The 24,792-nt window shown below is 38.8% G+C and overlaps 3 protein-coding genes across 4 annotated transcripts; all 3 read right to left on the bottom strand.

Moving 5' to 3' along the window:
- Positions 1-6,437: 6,437 nt before the first annotated feature.
- Positions 6,438-8,036, bottom strand: LOC143413987 (antimicrobial peptide NK-lysin-like). The gene is made up of 5 exons (XM_076877563.1): positions 7,949-8,036; positions 7,757-7,842; positions 7,118-7,195; positions 6,884-7,038; positions 6,438-6,695 (listed from the first exon to the last, which is right to left on the bottom strand). The coding sequence occupies exons 1-5, from the start codon at positions 7,995-7,997 to the stop codon at positions 6,623-6,625; spliced, it is 441 nt and encodes a 146-aa protein (XP_076733678.1). The 5' UTR covers positions 7,998-8,036; the 3' UTR covers positions 6,438-6,622.
- A 1,020-nt stretch (positions 8,037-9,056) lies between these two features.
- Positions 9,057-10,518, bottom strand: gnly (granulysin). The gene is made up of 4 exons (XM_023155581.2): positions 10,476-10,518; positions 10,307-10,401; positions 10,117-10,209; positions 9,057-9,321 (listed from the first exon to the last, which is right to left on the bottom strand). The coding sequence occupies exons 1-4, from the start codon at positions 10,516-10,518 to the stop codon at positions 9,142-9,144; spliced, it is 411 nt and encodes a 136-aa protein (XP_023011349.2). The 3' UTR covers positions 9,057-9,141.
- A 7,398-nt stretch (positions 10,519-17,916) lies between these two features.
- On the bottom strand, positions 17,917-21,307 carry LOC143414025 (antimicrobial peptide NK-lysin-like). 2 transcript variants are annotated; one of them, XR_013094595.1, is made up of 5 exons: positions 21,248-21,307; positions 21,060-21,136; positions 20,235-20,312; positions 18,488-20,155; positions 17,917-18,203 (listed from the first exon to the last, which is right to left on the bottom strand). XR_013094595.1 is itself a non-coding variant. In XM_076877637.1 (5 exons), the coding sequence occupies exons 1-5, from the start codon at positions 21,294-21,296 to the stop codon at positions 18,131-18,133; spliced, it is 432 nt and encodes a 143-aa protein (XP_076733752.1). In that variant the 5' UTR covers positions 21,297-21,307; the 3' UTR covers positions 17,917-18,130. The 2 variants fall into 2 exon arrangements, 1 of the variants encoding a protein (XP_076733752.1); XM_076877637.1 differs by having other exon boundaries at positions 20,001-20,155.
- Between the last annotated feature and the right edge of the window lie 3,485 nt (positions 21,308-24,792).

Genomic DNA, 24,792 nt, shown 5'->3' with positions numbered 1-24,792 from the left:
AATAATGGAACTGAAGAAAAAACTACTACATTTCATAACCAAAGCCTCTGTAATTCCATTTTCTGGAAGGCTGAACGATGACAAGTCCTTACGCAGAGGACAGTTATGTTACTCTTAAGATGAGGAGTCTACATTTGAAAATTGTATGTTTTGATGAATTTTCTAAAAATTATTGCACTAAAAATGTAAAAGGAAAGTAGTTTACATGCCGTTTAAGCACCGGCACCGTTTCAAAAGTACCGGTTTGGTACTGGTATTGGATAAAACCTAAACGATACCCATCCCTATTTAGCAAACATGTGCTGGGCCTGACTGTTGTGTGTGTGATGTGATCAGTATGCTGCTGATTTGCATAAGCAAAAATGATGTAAATAGAAAACGCTGCTCCTAATGAATAAAAAACAGGAAATACAAGAAACTATGTGGTCTCTGAGTAGTATACTTAACAGCCACGGTGTGACTGATCCTGCACAGGTCCTTCATCCCGACAGCAGTCAGGCTGTACCACACCCAGACAGGAGAAGTACTGTTTAAAAATGCATGTACATTGTTATTGCGCTTTATGCACATATAAAAAAGTAAAATCTAGGTGTATTTTACTGTATATAGTAACCATGTGTGCATAGTACAGTATTTTTGCTATTTTTTTTTCTATTTTTGTTTTTTTCTATTATGTATCTTATTTACCTTTTCTTCCTGTCCCTTGTGCTGCTGTAACAAGGAAATTTCTCCAGTGTGGGATTAAATAAAGTCTATATCTCTGTAAAAACACGGCAGCAGACAGCACACAGTGATGAGGTCTGTTACTTTTCTTGAAACTCATAGCTTTATTTCACCCCTCCTGTACTCCTCGTGCTCCTTCATCAATTTCATCATCTTCTGGTGGTGCAAATCCCTCCTGGAAAAGATAAGATCAGTGTTCACTCAGATGTCTCTGTACCTCACTGAGGTGGTTTATTGCTTTACTGACAGGCTGATTTCTAATTTTGTGGTAATCTAACCAGATTTAGGTAAAGGCTGCAAAATGCTGTGATGGATTACAGAAAGGAGTAAAACGCAGCCATATCGAAGAATAATCATGAGATACGTACAGCAGGTTCTCAGTAACAGCTGGAATATGGGATTTTCCTCGTAATATTACAAACACACTTTAAATAAATGTATAATTCATTCTTGACTCTTTCTGACATGGGTCTTGTACCATGGAAAGGACAACCATCACCCACCTCCACTCCCTCGCTGGTCTCCACTCATAATGCACCTAACAAAGAGTACCAGAGTACTCTTGAGTTTGTCCCAGCACCTCACCCCTCCTGCCTCACACTTGCTAACTTTGGGGAGTGCTTGAAAAGCACTCACGGAGAACACAGAAGGTCTGTGATTTTATGCATCTTGTGGTTTAATTAGAGCCATTTTTGGAAGCAGTGACAAGCTGTCCTCTCTTTTGCTCTTGTGTCTTACTATTATTATGTCATAGAAGCAGCTGTAGTTTCAGATGTGTCAAAGGTCTATGCTCAGCCACTGTTAGCATCGTACCACATGCCTGAATCCAAAAGAACCGTGTCACAGTGATCAAACAAGGTAAACAAACTGGACTTTGCTCATGGCTACGATCAGCCTAAAATGTTTAAAATTCCACAATCAGGAATTCAAGGAATTATAATTGGCTCATTACCTGAAAACATGTGCATGACTGCAAGGAGTGTGGAGCATGTAACTCTGAACGCAGGCAGGTGAACATTTGGCTATTCAAATGTTCACCAACCTGCAGATGACATAAATATGTGATGCCTTTGGTAAAGTCAGGGGATAAGGAATTAATCTGAATACTGTGGGAAATAAATGTTCTAACAACCAATAAACATATCGTCTGATTTCTTGTAATATCTCAAGATATTTTATGAAAGCCTGAGACCAGTCCACCCCCCCCCCACACACACACACACCCAAATTACTGGTCTGTGCTGTAATTGCTGAATGTAAGTAAACACTTTGGCCTGTATTTACCTCTGTAGCATACAGGATGTCCATGACTTTACTTTTGCTCAAAACTGGGTTGTTTTCGTTCTCCTGGCAGATGAGTTCAATGTCTCTCAGCTTCCCAAAGTAGAAGTCCCTCTCCTTCTCCAGCTCGTCTACGGTCACCTTCAAATCGAGCAACTATGACCAGAAACAACCGTGGAAAAAAAACGATGAGGGAGGCAGCTGAAACAACAATGTTGTTCAACAATAAAAACAAAGAAACAGAAGACACAAAAGAGAAGAAATGATATCATAACATGCTCACAAAGCTGCAGCGTTTTAAGGAAAAAAGCTACATATAAATTTTGTGTACTAATGTCCACAGTCAACTAACAGGATGTGAAGATTTCTTGAGCTGGTCACATCAGACCTTTTCAATGTTTTCAGCCTGACTTGTGTGACTCAGAAAAACATTCCAAAGTTAAATTGTTGTAACACTCTTACATTTTTCCCACCGACACAGTCCTGGTACAGAAACAAGGAACCAGCTCCAAGACTGGTTCCACTGCCACCTTTTTGTGCTGCCAAAAAGGTGGCAGCACAAACTTTCTATGTCCAAAGTTGAAACTATTGACGTGTGTAGCTATGAGAGGGAAACTGCAGAGTGACTTAAGAGATTTCCAACCAAAAGTACTCCTGGGTCTGTTAATGACTCTGTGTCACAGAGCAGATCAGCAGAACTGTGGCCTGGTTCTTAAAGAGTAGTAATCAGAATCCAGCACCAGTACTCACACTGAAAAAAGAAATCTGGGAAGCTTCCAAACCACTACCAACTTCATTAATGCTGAAGGGTTTGAGTAATTATGCAGTTTTGATGTGAGAGCTGGACAGGACCTCCGTTACAGGGTTTTCTTGAAAAGTTATCAGGGCAGCGGTACCTGCTGGTTGAGCTCTATGAGCGCAGTGATTCCTCCATTACGTGTCACAAGAGGGTTCCTGCGGATTGATGCTATCTGCCTCTGTGGGGTGGGGACATTCTTTGGTGCTGTCGGAGATGTTCTCATGGGGCCTATATGAAAGAAGCACATGTTTACATATCTATACATCTATTTAGTTTGTCAGCCCCTAAGTATGTCTGAGTATTTAGAGCAAAATCCTTCTTGATGTAAGTTTACTAATCAGGAGCTATTTATCTTGTTTGCTAATTTTGGTAAAAAGTACAATAAGATCCTTTTAATTCCCCAGAAAGTTACATTTTTACAAAACATCACATCTCTTAATGGCTCAATCCAGAGTGGTGTTTGTTCAGTAAATCTCATGAGAGCATTGAACACATACCATGCTAATTCACAATATTGACTGAGTAAATCAAAGAAAAGGAAACAGTAAACTTTTTTATTATAGCGTGTAGACACCACAAACTGCCATGAAACTATATTCTGCATGCATCGGTGAAACAGCATGACTGGTTAATGTGTTTCCTGTTTCACCTGGTAATTGGTTCTTTGTGGGCAGGGCTGGGACATAATCCTCCCATTTGTATTCAGGATACTTTAAAGGCCACATGATGTTCCACTTTGAGGTATATTACTGTCAGTTAGTACGTCTCTGTTTTTAATGCTGTGACTCACTACAAAATACCAAAACTCAGAGAACACGGGCTGCGCAGCTCTGATGTTTAACAGCTTTGAATCAGAACTCAAGTCCATACACTCACCTGCCACTTCATTAGGTATACCAGTTCAACTGCTCATTAAGTTCCAGAAGAATAAAACTCAGGTAATCACTGGACCAGTTTGAAACCCTTTATTGCCAGTTTATAGACATGAATAGGAAGAGAGGGGGAAAACCCCCATTATTCATAGCTTGACTGAGGGAACACTCAGAAACTGATTGTCACAACTAGGGTTGCCAACCGTCCAGTATTTAGAAACAAAAGTACACGTCCCGTATTGAGCTAATAAGGGACGCACTTTGTCCCGTAATACAGTGAGAATCAAAAGTAGTCTATAAATGTTTATGGAATTAACGCTTTGTTTGAAAACATAATTCCCAGCCCCTCTCCTGCTTTGTGACCAATGAGCTGACAGCACACTTATGACAATTCGAGTATGACAATTCAGATTACCGCTCATCTCATTGGTCGAGGAAAGGTCGCTTGCGGAGAAAATACCAGAAGACAACAGATGACCACAACAAGAAGCATGGCCAACAGGGAAACAAACGCCAACACTGCGGTGCAAGTCTCGGACGACAGTACACCTAAAGCTGGGCAGGCACTGCGATTTTTTCTGTCATGTGCTCTGGACTGTGCTGATGTGTGAAAGGAGGACGTGGAAAACAGCTTATTATAAGTCTTTTAATCCACTCTTACTAATTAAGCAAGAGTCAGAAGTGAAGAAAACACCATAGAGCCTTGTTATGGCAGAGGTTTCTTCCTGTTAAAAGTGAGTTTTTCCTTCCCAAAGTGCTTGCTCATGTGATTGTTGGATCTACCTTACAATATAAAGCACCTTAAGGTGACTGTTGTTGTGATTTGGTGCTGTATAAGTAAAATTGAATTGAACTATGGAGGCATAATTCTACAAAATCCACCATGAAATAACATTATATGGTGTTTATTCACTCCTTTGTTTATTCACCCAATAAACAGAGGTTAAGGCATTTTCTTTTTTAGTTGCTTGTCTGTTGTGGCTTTGGTGACTTAAATGCAAGGGGGTGGGAGATGTGCGTCCATGATGATGATGATGGTTCTCCATTCTTTGTTTCTGTCTTACAGACAGTGATTCATAAGCATTTATGATTAGCGTCAATACTCCCAGTACTACTGCTTTGATAAGTGTTCATGACACAGATGTTACCACTAACCTTTCAAATGTTCTGAAAAATGCACAGTGTTTGTGAAATAATTGAAGTCCTTCTTTGTGCACCTGACAGATTTGTACGTGAGCTAATGCATTGATCCCCTCACCTCATTTGCTGAATCTTCGATCAGGAGCCTTCAGCTGCTGAGGGATGCTGGCATCAGGAAGAGAGAACCATGCAGCAGTGTAATATACAGGAAGAGCTGATTGGATCACACCAAGTGCAGCTCTGTCACAGGCGGTAGAATTAAGTATTTTTTCTTAAATTTTCTTTGACTTATGAGTTGCCTGTTTGCTTAGTGTTGTGTTGAGTATTATTTATTTGATGTAACTTTCAAATCAAACTGATTTAATCTTTGATTTTCATCAAATGACCATTTGACCTTGACCTTCATGGTTAGAGCCCAAGGTCAAAGTTGATCTTGAAAATGTTTTTTTTTTTCAAGAAACCACATTGATAATGTATCATATGAAAGGGCGTGGAGAGACTTCTTAATTTTTTTAATATGATACCTTATTACATCACAATAACGCCGTAATGCTTCACAAAATCACCCACTGAGTGAATATATCTGAAAATCTTAAGTTTTTATAGTTTATAGAAGCCAAAGATTTCAGCCAATTCAGCTCCAATCACATGGATAAAGAAAAGAAAATAGTAATAATCCTTTGAGGTCACAGATCAAAGGTCAGTTGCTATAAAAGCAGGCTGATACCAGCATGTTCTAATAAATACATCGTACAACATCAAAGTTTTAGTATAGCCCTTGGCCCTCAGGGGGGCGTTGTCGTCTCAGAGTGCTCTTGTTCTTTGTGTGTTAGGTCACCTTTTTTTTGTTTAGCAGTTAGCTTGCAGTTATGCAAAGTTGCTTATTTGGCTTGAGTTTAGTTATGTTCATTTGCCCTCTTTTGCCCTGTATTGTGAGCTCATTTTGTATATTTTTGTGTGTTTTAGGATAAATAAACCCCTCTTCTCTCAAAGTCCTCACTTTGTCCTCATATCTAACCAGCTCGATCCACAGAGTTTTTGTAAAACTGGCCCCCAGACTTGTGCTTCAGATCTGTGGCCTCGGCAGTGTCTAAAAAACAGCTTAAAGCTCATCTCCTTAGACTTGCATTTGGTTAGTGTGTTTTTTTTTTTTTAGGGGAGGGGTGCTTTTGAAAAGTGCTCATTTTAATTACTTACATGAGTACTTCTTTGATTTTCTTTGGCAAATTTATGACTCTAAAATGTGAGGCATAAATGCCAAATATTATGCTTCGTGAAACCCTCCACCCACTCATGCAGCCAGTCCAATGTATTTTAAAACCTTACCCTTACTCCACATAGAAAAAGCTGCTTTAATGTTGTTGCTTTTAATATTTCACTCTGAGAACAGGAAAAAGCGTGGTTTGAGTCATTAAACAATTCTAAGAAGTGTCACCACAAGAACCACAAGACCCTTACATGTATGAGTTGACTTGAAAAAGCTGGGGGTGCTTCTGCTTTGTAGTCGCAATGCTGACATTCATATCCCTGATCAGAGCATCTACTTTGAAATTGAGGTTTTATTAAGGTTTGGTGAAATGCAACAGTAAAACAGAGTGAGCTTAATCATTTCAGCTGTTTATTTGTGTTAGCTGTGCACAGATACAGACAGAAGAATTAAAAAAAAAAACATTGCATTGCAAAGGAAATAAAGGTAAGTTAATGCAGATTGGAAACAAAGCTGAAGTCAAAAGTAATGATTACTTGAGCTAAGTCTTCTCAGTCATTACTGCGATTTTTTTTTCAATGTTTATTCATACATCTAAAGTTAGTCATGTTCATTAACGTCAATAAGTGGAGCTCCATTCTCTGCATAAAAGAGCAGCTCCAACTCCTTTGACCTAAAGAGAGAAAAAAATAATTGTGGTGTAAAATCAGGGTTGCAGTATCATCGGTGTCATTGTAGTATTAAGGCATGTTTGCATGCTGAATTTGGTCTCAGTCTCAAACTTAACATCTAAAGTTAAAGTCGCTGCAAAGTGAATCATCTGACAAATGAAAGCATTTCGATGAACCCCTGGGAACTTACTTGCATGCTCCCATGTTGACACAGATGGTCCTCACATCATCAGTTGTTGTGAGTTCCTCAATTAATTCTCCAAGGTGGACCTTCACAAATTTGCGGCAGAGTGATTTTAAGAGTCCAATACCATCGCAGACAGAGAGCAACTTTGACTTCAGGCTCTGTGAAAGAGAAACTTGTATTACTGCTCTGACTGAATAATGCCGTTAATTGTTGCTGGTACTCTATGAGACATTTTACCTCTGCAGTGGCGTTTGGTCCTGCAAGTTTCTTCACCTTGTTTAAAATCCACTTGCAAGCCCAGCACTTTCCTGGAAGCTGCAAATATAAGACACACCCATGCATGTTAGGTGTATTGGTGACTCTAATCAATAAGCTGTAGATGTGCGAGCGAATGGTCGTGTGTGTCTATGTGCCATCCCTGTGAGTGGCTACCTGATCACAGCGTACCCTCTTAATCTTACCCAGTATTAGCTGGGATAGTCTCCAGCCCCAGTGCAAAACTTGTTTGATAAGTCATTCAGGGAATTTATCCTACTTAGAGACATGTTTCAGTATATTCCGTGGATACACTGGTATACTCATTTCTTTGGCAAGCTCGTTAAATACCATGCAATGTTATGGTTTTGTTGGACTTAGTGTGTGGTTAACCTCAAAATATCAGCATAGTTGGGGTTTCAGAAGTCAGATATGTCCCCACATTGTGTTACAAATGAACAAAATTCATTTGTTTTTCTCATTTCTAATCCAATGATTGTTGTTGGCATAGAAATTAATTTGACATGAAAAAGCTTTTCACAAAGACTGCAAAGTGTGACTCCTGATATCTAAAGGTGGACTGATAAAGTGTAACCTAAGTTCTTTAATATTAACACTAACCCCACTTGCCCCCATCGAAATTCCCACGTCCACGTCCTCTTCATCATCGATGCTGACCTCTACGGTCCGTCCATGGACAGCACGGACTGCGATTCAAACAAACAGAAATACTTAATCACACTTTAAATCATAAAGAGAAGATTTGGCAGTTTCATACGGATTCTCATGCAAACCAATTTTTTCGTTACACACCTGAAAATGTTGCCACGAGGCACAGAAAGAGGAGGGAAGACGTTTCCATCGCAGCCACTGAGAGATAATGCTAGTATCTGTAGTTATGGCTGCTTTTAAACAGTTAAAGGTGCATGGGCTCTACACACACCTCATTGCAAGGCGTAAAATTCAAACCACATGTGAGAACACATTTTGCGTGGTTTGGGTGCCACGCTGTGAGAAAGTCACGCACCACCTCGCCCACCCACTAAAGAACAATTAGTGTGTTGTCCACATTTAGAACACAGTGATCCTTTTATGGCTTAAGGCTGTCACAGTGTCCCTGCCTCATTGTTAACACCCCTGAAAATCAATGACTGTATCATGCTATAAATTTATGTGTAAATCTTATTCTAAACCTTTAATATGCAGTTTATTGATCCACAAATATGTATTTCAGTTTTGTGGTCATATATAAACAAAAACCAACACTGATTTTGGACAGAGGTAATTGTAACTGTGCAGGCCTATTTTCTCAACCTGCCTATAAGTTAATAACTTCCTGGAAGGCAATGTGCGACCTTATAAGGGTCCAGTGAGGCGACTCAGTTTTGAAAATAGACTTTCACATTTCTGTCAGAGATCAGAGGTGAGAGAGAACTCTTAAAGTCAGAAGCTCAAAGAATTGCAGCATTTGCAGTACACAGGTTTACTAGCTGCTAATTCAAGCTCACTAGCTGCTTACTGATAGTAATAAGAGTAAAATCTGCACACCTCATTGCTTCTGTGCAACAGAGGTTTTGGAGAAGACAAGGCAACTTCCCAATGGAACCTGTGTGGATTAATTATATGTCAGACGTGAAATTATTATGTAGTTTTATTTGTTGCAAGTAAACAGGACACATTATGAGTAAAATAAGACTTTCTAATTCTAATCAATAGAGTCAATTGCTTTGTTAATAGCTTAGTAGTTACAGAAGACGGTCATGCTTTATGGTGATGACTAATTAGGCAATATGTTTCCAGTATGCACACTCAAAAGCAACTATTTTAATTTTCATCTAGTCTATAGTTGACAGAATATGAGTCTCATAATACGTATATGTATAAGAAAACCAATGACATCACAGTAAAAATATGTTTTTTTATTGGGAGGGAAAAAGCAAGAAAACATGAACACAGGCTTGTGTTATTAACACAAACAGTTGAAGCATCACAAGTTCTTCAGAACTTTATAAAAAGGTGGCCTTGCAGAGTTTCAGATTAGTGCAGATGGTCTTGGCAGACTTGCCGTTGGTCAAGGCGTCAATCAACTTGTTTTTTACTGTTTTCAAGATCTTTCTGCAGGCCGACTTTAGGAAATTGAATTTCAGTTTATTACAGGCACCATCCAACAGCCTCCTGATTTTGTCCTTCAAGTAAAAATATGTGAAAACAGTAAACAAGCAGCTTCAATATAGGTTTCTTAAAGGTTAAATTAAAATAGCTTTAAATTATGTGTCCAACACTGAGACTATAGACGAAAAAAGTATGACAAAAACAGCAAATGCACAGCATTAATAAAACTTGACAATAATGTCTCTGCTGGCTTGTGGCATATATGTACAAAGCTACAGATGCGTCAAAAAATATTTGCCCCCTTCCCTTTTCTAGATTTTTGCATATTTGTCACACTTACATGTTTCAGATCATCAAACAAAGTTTTACATTAGACAACGAGAACCCAAGTAAATACAAAATGCAGTTTTTAAATGATGATTTCATTAATTTAGGGGAAACAGCTGTCCAAACCTACCAGGTCCTGTGTGAAAAAATGATTTCCACTCTTGTTAAGTTATGATTTAATTGATTAACCACATTTTTGGAAAGCTGACTTCAATTTCATTAACCCAGCCCAGGCCTCATTACTGCCAGAAATCCTTACAGTAAGCTAAGAAAAAGTGTCAAAAGCAACACATCATGCAACGATGTAAAAGAATCAGCTCATTGACCTCTTTCAGTCTGAAAAGGGTTTCTAAGGCTTTGGGATTCCAATGAACTACAGGGAAAACCATTATCCACAAATGGAGAAAACCTGGAACAGCGGTGAACCTTCCCAGCCTACCAAAATTCCTCCAAAAGCACAGTACTGACTCCTCCAGGAGGTCACTAAGGAGCCCAGAAAACTTATTACAGCAGTACTGTTCACCATATATTACAGTCATTACCTTTGATTTATCACTTCCAATCTGCTTCTGCACTCTGGACACAATAGTCATGCAAGTACGGCAGGAGCCTGGAAAAACTTCATCCCACAGAATCTGAGATAAAAGTTTTGGTAAAAAGTTTTCAATTTGCACAAAATAACAAAATAAGCTTCTCTACAAGGGAAACTTTGTCAAATTTTAGCTTTCTCACCTCCTCTTTGTTGTGGTCACCTTTCTTTTTTTCATGCTGTGGAAAATGCTCCTCCTTAGTTTGGTCCTTCAGAGTCTTCAACGACGCAACAAAAGCTAAGAAATAAAGCATGCTTTAGAAAAGTAGTTCAGTTATCTTAAAGGTGGAGTAAATATTGCTACTTTTTTACTTGTGGAGAGCAGGAGAAGGCCGATGGTGATGGCAGGACTCATGGTTTTCCACGCTGTCAGATTTGTGCTGTTTTCTGGGCCTTTTATACTTCTCTGCGGCTTATTCAGTTTACTTCTCAAAAAAAAATCAGCACTTATTTTACCACATAGTGACCCTTAAACAGCATTTTTAAAATTTGCAGAATAAAGTGTTTTTTAAACAGCATTAACTGTCAGTTGAAATACAACCCCAACTCTAACAAGGTTGGGATTCTGTGAAAAAAGGAAATCAAAAGAGAATTCATTGATTTGCACATCTAGTAAATAAAATAATTTGCATTGTAAAACATAAAAAACATACCAAATGTTTAAACTGATACATTGTAACCTTTCGAGTAAAATATTGGTTCATGTTGAATTTGATTTCAGCCACATATCTTAAACAAGTTAGGACAGGGGCAAAAAAAAAGCTGGAAAAGTAAGCGGTTCTCAAAGGAAACAGCTGGAAGAACATTTTGCAAATGATTAAACCAGCTGGCTTTATTTAGTATAAAAAAGCGTGTCACGGAGAGGCAAAGGTTTTACAAGTAAAGATGGGCCAAGGTTCACTGATCTGCAAAAAAACCCTGCGAAGTGTGGAATAATTTACAAACAATATTCTTGAGGTTGTCTTGAAAGCTTCCTGAAAACCTTCAGTTGATTCAAAATCCTGCAGTGAGAATACTGACAGGGACTAGAAAGAGAGAGGCATATCATCACTGATCAGGCACAATTATATGAGCACTGACAAAAAAGAAGTTTAGAATTATTTTACGGGGAAAGTGTTTTTTTTTGTCCTCAGAGTTGATGTTAGGAGCATAAAAAAATATAAGAGCAAGCATAAGGATTTAAGCAAGTATGACAAGGGTCAAATTGTGATACTGGCTGTAGCTCAGGTGGTAGAGCAGGTCACCTGGACAAGATACTAACTGCATGTTTATTTCTGATTTATCCATAGTAGTATGAATGTGTGTGAATGTTAGTCATAGGAGGCCCTAAAGTGGCTCAAATTCCCAAAAAGGTCAGTGCTTGCTGTAGTTATGGATGAGGGTCGCCTGGTCTACTGAATCTTTTCATTTACATCACATGGATGGCTGGGTGTATGTGCGTAGCTTCCCTGGGGAACATGAGCACCAGGATCTACTTTTGTGTGCTGTGGTTATTTATGCTCCCCTGGTTTGACTTGCACCTTATCGTGGGTGCGCATGAAGAGGTGAAAAACATGCACAAATTTGATAGCTCTTCTTACATTTCTTGTCTTGGCAGCCCATTCTCCCACTGGTAAGCTGCAGCTTTGAGCTAATGTTAAAAGCATATAAGTGCATGGTCTAGCAGCTCCTTTATTTTATGTTTTTAATCAATGCAAAATGTAAAATGCAATGTAAAAATAAAGGAAAAATAGCTTCTTAATGATGTGAACCGCATCTCTGTCTGATAACTTGTTCTTAGTGACTGGTATATTTTTGAAGTAAATATTGCAAGGGCAGTGTTATCAGATTTTACTTCAGATCTACATTTTAAAGATCTTACCGGCCCTGTCCACCACCACTATGCTTTTTGTGGCTCTCACACCACAAGTTTTCACATTTTGACCACGTGTATATTTTGAGGTTCCGTCAATATTCGTATCTGTATGTGTTTTTGTGTGAGAATATGTGCAAAATGGTGCAATGTGAAAGAATTGTGCAGGCACCTTTTCTCATTTTACCTGTAAGTTAGTAACGTCCTGACATTATAATGGCAATCTCAATCCCCACACTACAGGGCTGTTGGGCCTCTCACACCGCATGCCACTTTTGATATTTCGCCAAATGTATGGTTTGAGTCTTCCATTGTGTATTTCAATTTTGAAGATATATTTGCTAGTGAGCTTTCTATGGTTTTAACAGCTGAAAAGGAAACGCAGACCAACACCTTCTTGCTTCGAACGCTTACGTGTTGTACATTCTCGCTTTCAAGAGCACAGTCAGCAACATTGTAAAAAGAAAAAAAATGCTGCTGACAGTTGCTGACATGTGTCATAGAGTATAGAGAGTATGTGTGAAAGTTCACAATCTGACAGAATTGCAAAATTGAAAAACAACTTAAAAATGGACATACCTGCATGAAATCCTATCATGTTCTTCTAAAACTGCAAAGAGAATATGGGAATGTGTGGCAAACACCGAAAACGCAAGGTTAATGACTCTTTAGCTTTTACACACTGCTGAGCAGGTAGTGCAGAGCCTGTACAAACAGTGAGGGGGAAATTAAGCAGTCAAGTTGTGGGCCGGCAGGTGCTGTGCATGAAAATATCAGTAAAGACATGAGGTTGGTCAGGTGGGAATAAACTAAGGCTGCTTAAGGTCATCCCCTCTTGTAGGTGCTGTTATGAATCTATTTCAGCTGAAATAGAACAAGATACACCCCAGTTAGGTCACCAGTCTGTCACACATAAGCGGATGAAAATGGATTGATAAAAATATCCAAAAGGACATTCAAGATGATTCACTAAAATAAAAGTATTACCAAATGAACAGTGGTTCATTTCCAACGTCCTATTGGAGAACACATCCGTGAAAGAGTCAGTTTCACACATGCCGCCACAAAGGCACCACTTACAACTGGGGAAATTTACTGCGGGTTTTTAAAGCCAAGTTGTTCTGAGTGGCAGATAGCTTTGAAAAAATTTCATGCATGCAATGGCGAGGCTCTTCTTGAAACAAAGGAAGTGCAGAAAACAGTTTTCTTAAAGTAGATATGAAACACTGCATTTTTAAGGGCTAATTTACTCAATGGACACCTACTATAAAACACTCATAGATTTACTGTGAAGCTTTGATTTCAAGATTTGAGATTCAAAGTGTTTATTGTCATGTGTACAGAAGAAATAGCATTTCTCTGTGCAATGAAATTATTCCTTTGCTGTCCATACACAAATGCCAAGTTAGGTAAGGGTTAAAGGAACAAGATAAATAAGGATAAAAATAAGGATAAAAATTAATGAAAGATAATTAAATAAGTACAAAAATAAGTAAGTGAAGACAAGTGAGGTATGCAGATGTACAAAGGAGCTTAATGTGCAAAATGAACTTAGTGTGCAAAGTGTCCTGATGTGCAAATTGCAGCCGTTCAGGAGTCTGATAGCAGTGGGGAAGAAGGAGTTGTTGAGTTGTGAATTTCTGGATTGGAACAGTGCGTGTTGAGCGTGTGTGGGGTCTTTGAGGATGGAGGCAGCTCTCCTCTGGACTCTGTGATGGTATGCTCTGCAGAGAGGGCAGCGGACTCCTGGTGATCTTCTCCGCAGTCATCACTCTCTGCAGGCGTTTGCGGTCCGTAGCAGTAGTGCTGCCGTTCCATGCAGTGATGCAGCTGGTCAATGTGCTCTCCACAGTGCAGCTGTAGAAGCTGCTGAGGATCTTGGTCGACATACCAAATTTCCTCAGCCTCCTCAGGAAATGCAGCCGCTGCTGAGCCTTCTTGACCAGCTGTTTGGTGTCCAGGTGAGGTCCTCACTGAGACCCACCACAGTCGTGTCATCGGTTGCTGCACAGTTATGAGTCAGCAGAGTGAACAGCAGTGGGTTGAGCACACAGCCCTGAGGGGCTCCAGTGCTCAGTGTGGTGTGTGGTGTATACTCTGTCGCAGGGCTAAAACAGAGACTGGCAACTCATCCATACATGTGTAACCAGTATGAGGCTTTTATTGCGTTACCCTTACCCCAGATAGAAAAGGGGTGTTTTTGTTCATTTACTTTTAATATTCCCCACTGAAAACAGAAAATAGAGGTCTGACTTTCTTTACACCATTAAAAATTCTAAGAAGTGCCACCAGAAGAATCACTAAAAATGTATGTGCATGACTTGACTCAGCAAAAGCTGTGGTGCTCCTGCTTCATAGTGACAGTTCGAACATTCATATCTTTGATAACAATGGCTGCTCTGAACTTGAAGTTTCATTTAGATTTGGCAAACACAAAAAAACAGAGTCAGTGAAATGATTTAATCTGTTTATTTTTTAAGCTCTGCATAGATAGAAGAATGGAAAATGCAGCCATTGTAAAGGAAATAAAGGTAAGCTGTTTTGAAGGATAAAAGTGATGATACTTTAAAGTGTGGGAGCTAGCTCTTGTCAATTATTTTTGGAATAAAGTTTGATGGGTTTTTTTTCATGCATGTAAGGTCATTGAAACTCCTTAATTTCAGTGTCTGGACCTCCCTCCTTTGGATAAAAGAACAGATCCACTTCCCTTGGCCTAAAGAGGGAAAATTGGAAAAACAGAAACACATACGTTTAAATATAATGAGTTATGATAAAAACTATATTTCATTGTTTTATTGTAATCATCATTAAAGTATCAAGGGTGTGAACCCTGATTTAAACCATATGGTTTCAGGTCAGTAAGACAAAATAGTGGGAACTTAAAGTCGCTACAAAGTGACTAATCCCAATAATCTGAAAAATGAAAGCATTTAGATGAACCACTGCGAACTTACTTGCATGCTCCCATGTTGACACAGATGGTCGTGAGTTCCTCAATCAATTCTTCCAGGTGCACCTTCACAAATTTGCGGCACAAAGATTTTAAGAGTCCAATTTCATCGCAGATAGAGAGCAACTTTGACTTCAGGCTCTGTGAAAGTAAAACTTGCATTACTGTTCTGACTGAATGATGCCGTTAACTGCTGCAGGTACTCTATCAGACATTTTACCTCTGCAGTGGCGTTTGGTCCTGCAAATTTCTTCACCTTGTTTAAAATCCACTTGCAAGCCCAGCACTTTCCTGGAAGCTGCAAATATAAGACACACCCATGCATGTTAGATTTATTGGTGACGTTAATTTTAGTAGTACTTTTTCCAGGTTGGAATCATTAAACAACATATATCTTTCAATTTCGGCACCATGGTGAAAAAGGCATGGATGTGAGAGTGAATGTTTCTGTGTTTCTGTCTCTGTGGCATTCACGTGATGATGATGATGATGATGATGATTGGCTGTCTGACCACAGTGTACCCTGCATCTCTGTGATGGACCAAGCAATGAAGAAAACTTAGGCACAGATTAAAGTCCAAAAAAATGATTTTTTTATTTAACCCAAAAAACATAATTGGTTAACTCATGCAAAAAGACTCAAAATCTTGGGCACATAAAAGAGGTCAAAATAACAAAACTCTACTCAAAGTTGACACCACAACTGATAACTCAAACAAACTGACCAAGACAAAGGGGAAACTTAAATAGTGGCTGATCAGCCCACAAAAACAGGAGAAGGGGTAAAACACACAAAACCTAACTAAACCAAACATAATGAACTCCAATTCCCCGCCATGGTCCTGAGTTATGGCGTGAACCAATTTGTAGTCTTCCTTTAAAGCTCGCTCCGCCCCTTTTCTGCCTCTTGGCTCCTTAATCAAGGGACTGGAACAGCTGGAACTAAGGTAACTCAGAAAACAAAAAATTAATCATACATAACAGTGTAAACTAAAATGTGCGCACTTATTTTAGAATGCAGTGTTATGTGGATATGTGGATTAACTCTAAACCAAAACCAGTTATTTATTGTCCTGTAAATTAATTCCTATATTTAAAGAAAGAAATGTGAATGCAAGGTTACTTATAAGCCTCTACACTAACATGGTGATATTACCACTGTGTGGCTGTAAGTGCAGCCATCACAATCTCCATCCCAAGTGCAAAAGTAGTTTGATAAGTCACTGAGACAATGGACCCTACTTGCTGATACTATTATTAATATATTTATTCTTTGTTTCTCTTTCTCTTTTACTAAGTTCACTTTTAAATTCACTGTATTCACTTGTGCCAGGGATCTTTTTTTTTTTACTTAGGTAAACTCTGAATACTTCTACCATTACTGATCATAAGTCTTATTTTTTGTTTAGTCATGTGAGGATGAACATCACATGTGCATTGGGGACTGCAGTCTCAGATAAACTGCACACCACAGGACCCACCCTTTATCTGGTAGATTAAGATAGCTTAATAATCTGGAGTGAAAGATCAACGAAAAGTTCCTCACATGGTGAACTCCCTCACTTGTAGTCATTTCTTCTGACCTGGCTGATGCTGCCTCCCCCTCTCTCATCTCTGTCCTCATTTTTCTGAACATTTGCCTCTGATCATCTGCAGAGTGTTGCAGGGCATGAAGCATCTCTTCTTTCCACTTGCCACTCTGATGAAGCTGCTGCTGATGGGATATACAGTGCATCTTTTTCTAAATGATTATAAAACTGATCATTAATGACAGGGAATGTGGGTGTTTTTTAAGGAATAAATACGTTTTTGTCAACAGGAAAATTAGCATAATGTATTTGCATTCCTGCTCTGAAGATTCCCAAACAGCTTTCCTTGGGACTGAAAGGCTGGAGAGTGAGTGGGTCATAGTATCATTTTGTGTTTGGTGGTTAAATCTCTACAGGGGTTGCTTACTTTAATTCTCCTCGTAGTCCTAACATGCCCTGGACAGCATTGTGGGAAGTGCAGCCTCTGATGATGCAGGATAACGCACCATGTCATGAATCTCAAACTGGTTTATTAAACATGACAATGAGTTCATTGTATTGGAAGTCACAGTCATCAGATCTCAATCACACAGATAGATATGCTGCTAACATATCTGCAGCAGTCACCCCCAATATGGACCAAAATCTCTGAGAAATGTTTCCAGCACCTTGTTGAATCTCTGTCACAAAGTGTGAAGACAGTTCTGAAAGCAAGTGTGCTCCAACCTTTTACTACAGCACTATAACTAACTTCAATGAGCTGAACTGAACAGCGAGTTCTTTACTTGTTCTTACACACTGATCATTTATTAACCTGATGTTATTTTTTTTTTTAAAGCTAGTTAGCTCTAAGCAAAGTAAAATGATGCTACTGTTGATGATGAGCACAGTGTGGGAATCTTTAGTTTGAGCTACACAAAACTTATCTACGATCGAGACTTTGCATAGAATGTGGGTTCTGTTTTTTTCTCTGGTTAGACACTTGACCCATGATCGGTTATTTATTTTTAGTTTTTTCATGCAAAGTTATTTGCTGGCGAAATGTTCAAGAACGACACAGACAGCTCACTAAGTCATCATTTTCACTGACACATGCCACACCAAGAAGAAATAATGGTCTTTGGCTGAGGATATTAGCAGCACACACCAGCATCCTGTTATGGTGAAGCCTGATGGGCTGAATGAATTAATGAATGCTTTTCCTCTTAATATTTAAATGATCATTACATGGATTTCTTTACAGGATTAAAGGTTTCAACAAAGTCCCCCCTGAAGAATTGTTTAAAATTTATGTGCATGACTTTATTGAAGTGCTGCTGCTTCATAGCGACAGTGCTGGCATTCATATCTCTGATCAGAGTGGCTACTCTGAAGTTTGGTTTGGAAAACAACAACAATAACAACAACAAAACAGAGTCAATGTGATGATTTCAGCGGTTTATTTGTGATACCAGTGCATAGATACAGATAAAGAAATTGAACGTATGGCATTGCAAAGGAAATAAAGGTAAATTGATGCCGTTTGAAAAGAAAGCAGAAGAAGAAACTAATTGGTTAATTATTGGCAAATGCGACTGGGATGACTTGTTGATTGTTTTTTCCAAAGCCGTTGTGGATTGTATTCGTGCAGATGAAGTCAGTGAAACTCCTTAACGTCAATGCGTGGAGCTCCCTTCTCTGGATAAAAAAACAGGTCCACCTCCTTTGGGCTAAAGAGAGCAAATCAAAACAAACAGAAACATTAAAAACATATAATGAGCTATTACAGATAATATTAGGGTATGTTTGCATGTTGAAGCTAGCCTATGTATTTAGCATTTATCAAGTTAAAGTTGTAACAAAGTGAAGTAAACACTGCTGAGACATTTCTGAAAATGAACTGTAACCCACTTTAATATAATCTAATGTGAATTGTATTTTGCACTCATAAATAACATTGCTGTTGTTATTTTGCACGCTTCTATTTGGTGTATTGTCCCTTTATCAAATTTACCAGAGACAGCCACTCGCTGGTGGAAGTAGAGGGGGGGAGAACGCACGAACGTACGAGCCTGTGAGTGAAGAGACTACCGAGCACGTTGGGAACAGATGCCTTTTTAAAATTTTTATTTTAATGTGATTGTGTCCAGCTTCGGTCCTTGTGGATAACATCTACTGTGAGTCTGAATGAGGATTTGGCCAAGTTGTGCCGCGTGGAGACCCTAGCGTTGAAAACCCGACGCTGTTAACCTGAGACTGTTGGATCAACTCACGTCCCAGAGATAATGAAATGATTCACACTTCTGGTAGCACTTCACTTTAATCTCTGTTCCGCAAGGACTCAAGCCAACATTTGATTTTACACATGTGATCCCCAAATAGCGCGCATAAGAGTGGTCAGTTTTCCGGGTTATTTATAAAAGCTGTGCTATATTTTTTTTTTTTTCATCCAGACGCCTTCAAATTTAAGAGCAAAATACCTTAACCTCCCCTTTCCGGCGTGAAATATCAGCGCAAAGATTAGTAGATTTCATGTCGCAAACGTTATTAAATCTGTTTGTGCACTTAATTTAAATATTCTCCTCCCAAAACTATCTGAAATGCATATGCAACACGGTCAGCTGCAAAAGTCTTTTTCTCTAAGAAGTTCACACCTGTTGGAGGCAATCTTGTCACTGCGCTCTCTTTGAAAGTATCGACAGTAACGCTTTCATTGTAATTGTATTGGTAACCCACTGAAGTGCTACTGAACGTTCCCAACCAGTCATTCTGCAAGTGTAGCAGACAGAAGAAATCTAGATTAACCGCAAAGGAGCTGATGATGGTTAGCATGTGTTACAGGCATGGCCCTTTAAGGATGAAGCCTGATGGGAAATGTATTCGGGATGTGTGTAGCGGGACTGCCTGGTGGGTGTGTGTAGAGAGAGAGAGCGGAGAAGGGGGAAAAAAGTAACGGTTAGCTACAGAAGAGACGAAAAGAAAATAAATAAAAGGAATATAATAACTCCCTCGACAGCCAGAGTTGTGTCGGCGATGCTCGCTGTGAGTAAACTGTTTCAGCCCACTGTACGCGGTGTTCGTGCCTTGGAGAAGAAATAAAGTTCGGTGAAGCAGTTTCCTACGCCTCCTTCGATCTTTTTGCTAGCGGAGTTGACCTGTATAGTAAGCTGTTGCCGGCTACGCGTCAGTTACGGAACCTTCAAGTAACTGCCAGAGGTTTCCGCGGATCTGGCGCGGTAACACATGACAGAAAAACCTGAACTGGACACGGAGAGATATTTATTTATTCTGGGACTTAGATGCATAGATTATTTTGCATGGATATTTCTGTGTCTTCTATTTCCCATAAACAAGCCAGCACTTCAAAATTCACGCTGGTCTGTTTTTTTTAGGGCTCCTACTTATAAACTGCTACTTTGGTCCCATAGCTATCTCTAAAATTCTGCAATACTGCAGAAACCATTCAGATCAACCCTGATTTAAACTATGTGGTTTCAGATCAACAAGACAAAATAGTGGGAACTTACTTGCATGCTCCCGTGTTGACACAGATGGTCCTCACATCATCAGTTGTCGTGAGTTCCTCGATCAATTCTTCCAGGTGCACCTTCACAAATTTGCGGCACAAAGGTTTTAAGAGTCCAATTTCATCGCAGATAGAGAGCAACTTTGACTTCAGGCTCTGTGAAAGTAAAACTTGCATTACTGTTCTGACTGAATGATGCCGTTAACTGCTGCAGGTACTCTATCAGACATTTTACCTCTGCAGTGGCGTTTGGTCCTGCAAATTTCTTCATCTTGTTTAAAATCCACTTGCAAGCCCAGCACTTTCCTGGAAGCTGCAAATATAAGACACACCCATGCATGTTAGGGTTATTGGTGGCTCTAAATAAGACGTTAATTATAGTAGTACTTTTTCCAGGTTGGAATCATTAAACAACATATATCTTTCAATTTCGGCACCATGGTGAAAAAAAAAATCAGTTCAAAGGAATCCTTAAAAAAAAAAAAAATCCCGGATATTCATGCCGAAGATGAGTGTATCCAAACCTCTGACCACAACTGTATCTGTATATTTGTGATATACTGTATGTGTACTGCTGTTTATTAATAATAATGATGTATAAAAATATAAAATACGTTTTTAATAAAGGCATGGATGTGAGAGTGAATGTTTCTCTGTGTCTCTGTGGCATTCACATGATGATGATGATTGGCTGTCTGACCAGTGTACCCTGCATCTCCATCCCAAGTGCAAAAGTAGTTTGATAAGTCACTGAGACAATGGACCCTACTTGGTGAAACTATTATTAATATATTTATTCTTTGTTTCTCTTTCTCTTTTACTAAGTTCACTTTTAAATTCACTGTATTCACTTGTGCCAGGAATCTTTTTTTTTTACTTAGGTAAACTCTGAATACTTCTACCATTACTGATCATAAGTCTTATTTTTTGTTTAGTCAGGTTGACTTAGAAATTAAGTTGAAATGAAAAAGTTCAGATTTTTCACTGAGACCGTGAAGTGCCACCCCTGATATTCAAAGTGCAAGCTCAGTTCTTTAAAGCGGTAACATTAACCACTTGCCCCCATCGAAACTTCGATGTCCACGTCCTCTTCATCATCGATGCTGACCTCTAAGGTCCGTCCATGGACAGCACGGACTGCGATTCAAACAAGTAGAAATGCCAAATTACAATTTAAGTCATAAAGACACATCGGTGATTTTGCAGTTTCATATCCACTCTCATGCAAACAAGTGTTAAGGTACACACCTGAAAATGCTGCCACAAGGCACAGAAGGAGGAGTGAAGATGTTTCCATCGCAGCCAGTGAGAGATGATGCCTGAGTATCTGTGGTTATAGATGCTTTTATATAGGAAAAGGTGCATGGGTTGCACATGTACATTTCTGAAATTCAAACCCAGTTACCACAGAGCAGAAAATATACACATCACCGCAACAACCTACATATTTGGATTTGTCTTTTTTAGTCAGTCAGTGCACTCCCTTATTAACATAAAAGGCAATGGCATCTTGGGGCAATATTTTATCTCTTATTTGAATATTAATGTTTATATGACCATCTTTATCGAGTTTATTTAGTTAAGTTTTGCAAAATCTAATAACAGCTAGTGTGTTGTCCACATTTAGAGCAGGGCGATGCTTTTATGCACAATGTTCTCACATCACTTTAGAGGTTTTTGTGACTGGTTAACAGTAGAATTTCAGAGAAAACTGATTATAAATTTACTATAATATAATATATAGATGTGGTATTGTTAGTGCTTTTTGACTTGTATTTCACAGTGTTTCTGACTTATTGGTAAAGCCCCTGCCATGTAGCCACTGATTAATGGTATATATTATATATATGTAATTTTACCCATAACTGATCCATGAATGTGGGTTTAGATATTTGCCAGTTTTGCAGTCATATAAAATAAATAAATAAATCCAACACTGATGTGTACAGGGGTAATCATAACTGTGTGCATACATATTCTCATCTTGCCTCTAAACGAATAACTTCCTCCAACGTAATGTTTGACGTTATAAAGGTATTTGTGTCCGGTGTGGTGACTCAAAGCTGCCCAAGTGGACTTTCGAAATTTCTGTCAGTGATCAAAGGTGAGAAAGAACAAGGGTTCATTAGCAGCTTGTTGATAGGAAGAAAGGAAGTGTATGAAAAAAGTATGCATACCTCAATTTTCTTAGCAAGAAGAAGAGGAGTCAACTTCCAGATGGAACCTGTGTGGGTTAATGACCTTTATTCAAAGTTATGTCCAAGCATACGCATAGGAAAATTAATGACATCGCAGAAATAAAAACTAATTTTGCAATGATAAATAGAAAGTAACTATACTGTCCTGTTTCTGATGGATGCAAAGGGCTGATTTAGTGTCATTATCTCAGATGTTTCTGTCTGTTTGGACTGGCTGTTAGATTGAGTTGATAAAGAATGTATCTTGCACACCCACAGAGACTGCTGCGGCTGCTGCACCTGCAAACATTCGTTTGTCTGTGGTAGGTTGCATAAGATTCACTCCCTGTGAATCAAGTTCCAGCTTCAGTTTTAAAATGTAATGTGCAAACACAATATGTACACATAGCTCACCACTGACTACCTAAAATGAACAACTGCTGCATGTTGCTTACACAGCATGCATCTGTAATTCCCCACTAACACAACAGCATCCCACGGCACTGCAGAATGAATAAATGACTCAAAGATGGTCAAATAGTCATACAACTTGTGGAGAACTTTCATCAGTCAAAGGTCCGCAAACAGTTTGGGCCCCATGAGAGTAGCGTAAGTGCTAGTAGATTTGTTTTAGGGGTGGAAATGCTCAATATGCAGATGTCCAACTAAACTGTGCGACGATGAAATGCTTACAGAGTTTCAGATTAGCACATATGGTCCGGGCAGAGTGGTTGTTTGTTAAGACATTGATCAACTTGATTTTTTACCGTTTTTAAGATCCTTCATTAGCCCAGCTTCAGAAGTCTGCCACTCGCTGGCACATTAAAGGCCTCCTCATTTTGTTCTTTAAGTAAATACATTTAAAATAGTAAATTAGCAGATTCACTATGGGTTTCTTCAAGGTTACGCCAAAATAACTTATTTATTTGCATGTATATAAACTGTAAAACAACAAAACTATAGAAGTGATAAAGCAGAAAGTAAAAGCACTACTGACTTGTGGCATATTTACTGAGATTTACAGGAATTATGAGAGATGGATTTCTCCAAAATAATTTTATTTATACAAACAAGATACAGTAAAATAAATGAAATCATCATTTAAAAACTGTATTTTGTATTTACTTTGTTTTTTTTTGTCTAATATTAATATTAATTGGTGATTAAACCCTCAGAAACCCTCCAATGGGCCGGAATTAAAGGAATTCTTCAAAGATGAGTGGGTCAGTTATCACAAATACTTGATTGCAGGTCTTGTTGAAGAACTGGTTATTAGGTTTAGGGGGCAATTAATTTTTCACATCAGACGTAGGCATACCTGAGTTTCAGGATATGAACTGATGATTGTCCAGGTCCTGAACCAACAAAGCAGCCCCAGTCTATTACACTACCACCACCATGTATGATGTTCTTTTTAAGAAATAGTGTGTTAGTTTTATGCCGGATGTAGCCAAATTTAAACCTTCCAGAAAATTCAGCTTTTGTCTTTTCACTATTTCTTTTTGTTGAATCATAAAGTCTGACCTCAGCTGAGTCAAGTGAGGCCTGCAGTTCTTTAGATGTTGTTCTGGGTTCTTCATTGACCTCCCGGATGAGTCATTGGTACATTCTTGGAGTAATTTTGGTAGGCCAGCCACTCCTGGGAAGTTTTCTCACCTCTTTTCCCATTTGTGGATAACAGTTCTCTCTGTAGTTCACCAGAGTCCCAAAGCCATAGAAATAGTAACTTGTTCCAGACTTATAGATATTGATGACTTTGTTGTTTCTTAGTAATTTCTTTAGATCACATCATGTGTGGCTTTTTGAGATCTTTTAGCCTGCTTTACTTGCATAATAAGCTAAAAGTCTCAGCTAAAAAAAACGCTTTCAAAATAAAAAAGCACTCGTTTGGATGAATATAATAAATGCAATGTGCTCACATGTCAGTGAGTCACTATCTCTGCAGAGGAAGTTTTAGCTTTCTCACCTCCTCTTTGTGGTCTTTGTTGTGGTCATCTTTCTTGTTTTCATGTCGTCATAACTGCTGTGGAAAATGCTTCTGTACAGTTTGGACCTTCAGAGACTTCCATGACTCAACAAAAGCTAAGAAATAGAACATGCTTTAGAAAAGTAGCTGAATTATCATTAAGGTTTAGTAAATATTGATGCTTTTCTTACTTGTGGAGAGCAAGAAAAGGCCGATGGTGATGGCAGGACTCATAGTTGTCCACGCTGTTTCATCACAGCTGTTTTGTGGGCCTTTTATTCTCTTTTCAGCTTATGGAGATTGTTTGTCAACTGTATCAGGGCTTATTTTACTACATATGTGACCCTTAAACAGAATGCAATTATTTGCAAATCTCATAAAGCCATCTTTGACGCCCAGCATGTTTGCAATCTGAACCCAGGGCCCTGCAGATCAACATTTTTAATAACATTCAGCTTCTTAATGATCTGAACCACATCCAGCTGTTAATTCTTTCTTGATGGTCTTAGTTAAGTTTTAAATTAAAAATTCCCAAGGTGGTATTGTCAGGCTTTTCTTTTCAACGTCAAAGCTTTTCGAGGTCTCGGTCTCCACACCACCACCATCAATCACTACTAGGGTGCATGTTGGACCTCTCACACCACATACCA

The sequence above is a fragment of the Maylandia zebra genome, linkage group LG19 (assembly GCF_041146795.1).
Source record: "Maylandia zebra isolate NMK-2024a linkage group LG19, Mzebra_GT3a, whole genome shotgun sequence".
NCBI classification, from domain to species: domain Eukaryota; kingdom Metazoa; phylum Chordata; class Actinopteri; order Cichliformes; family Cichlidae; genus Maylandia; species Maylandia zebra.
This window is presented reverse-complemented; position numbering and strand designations above follow the sequence as displayed.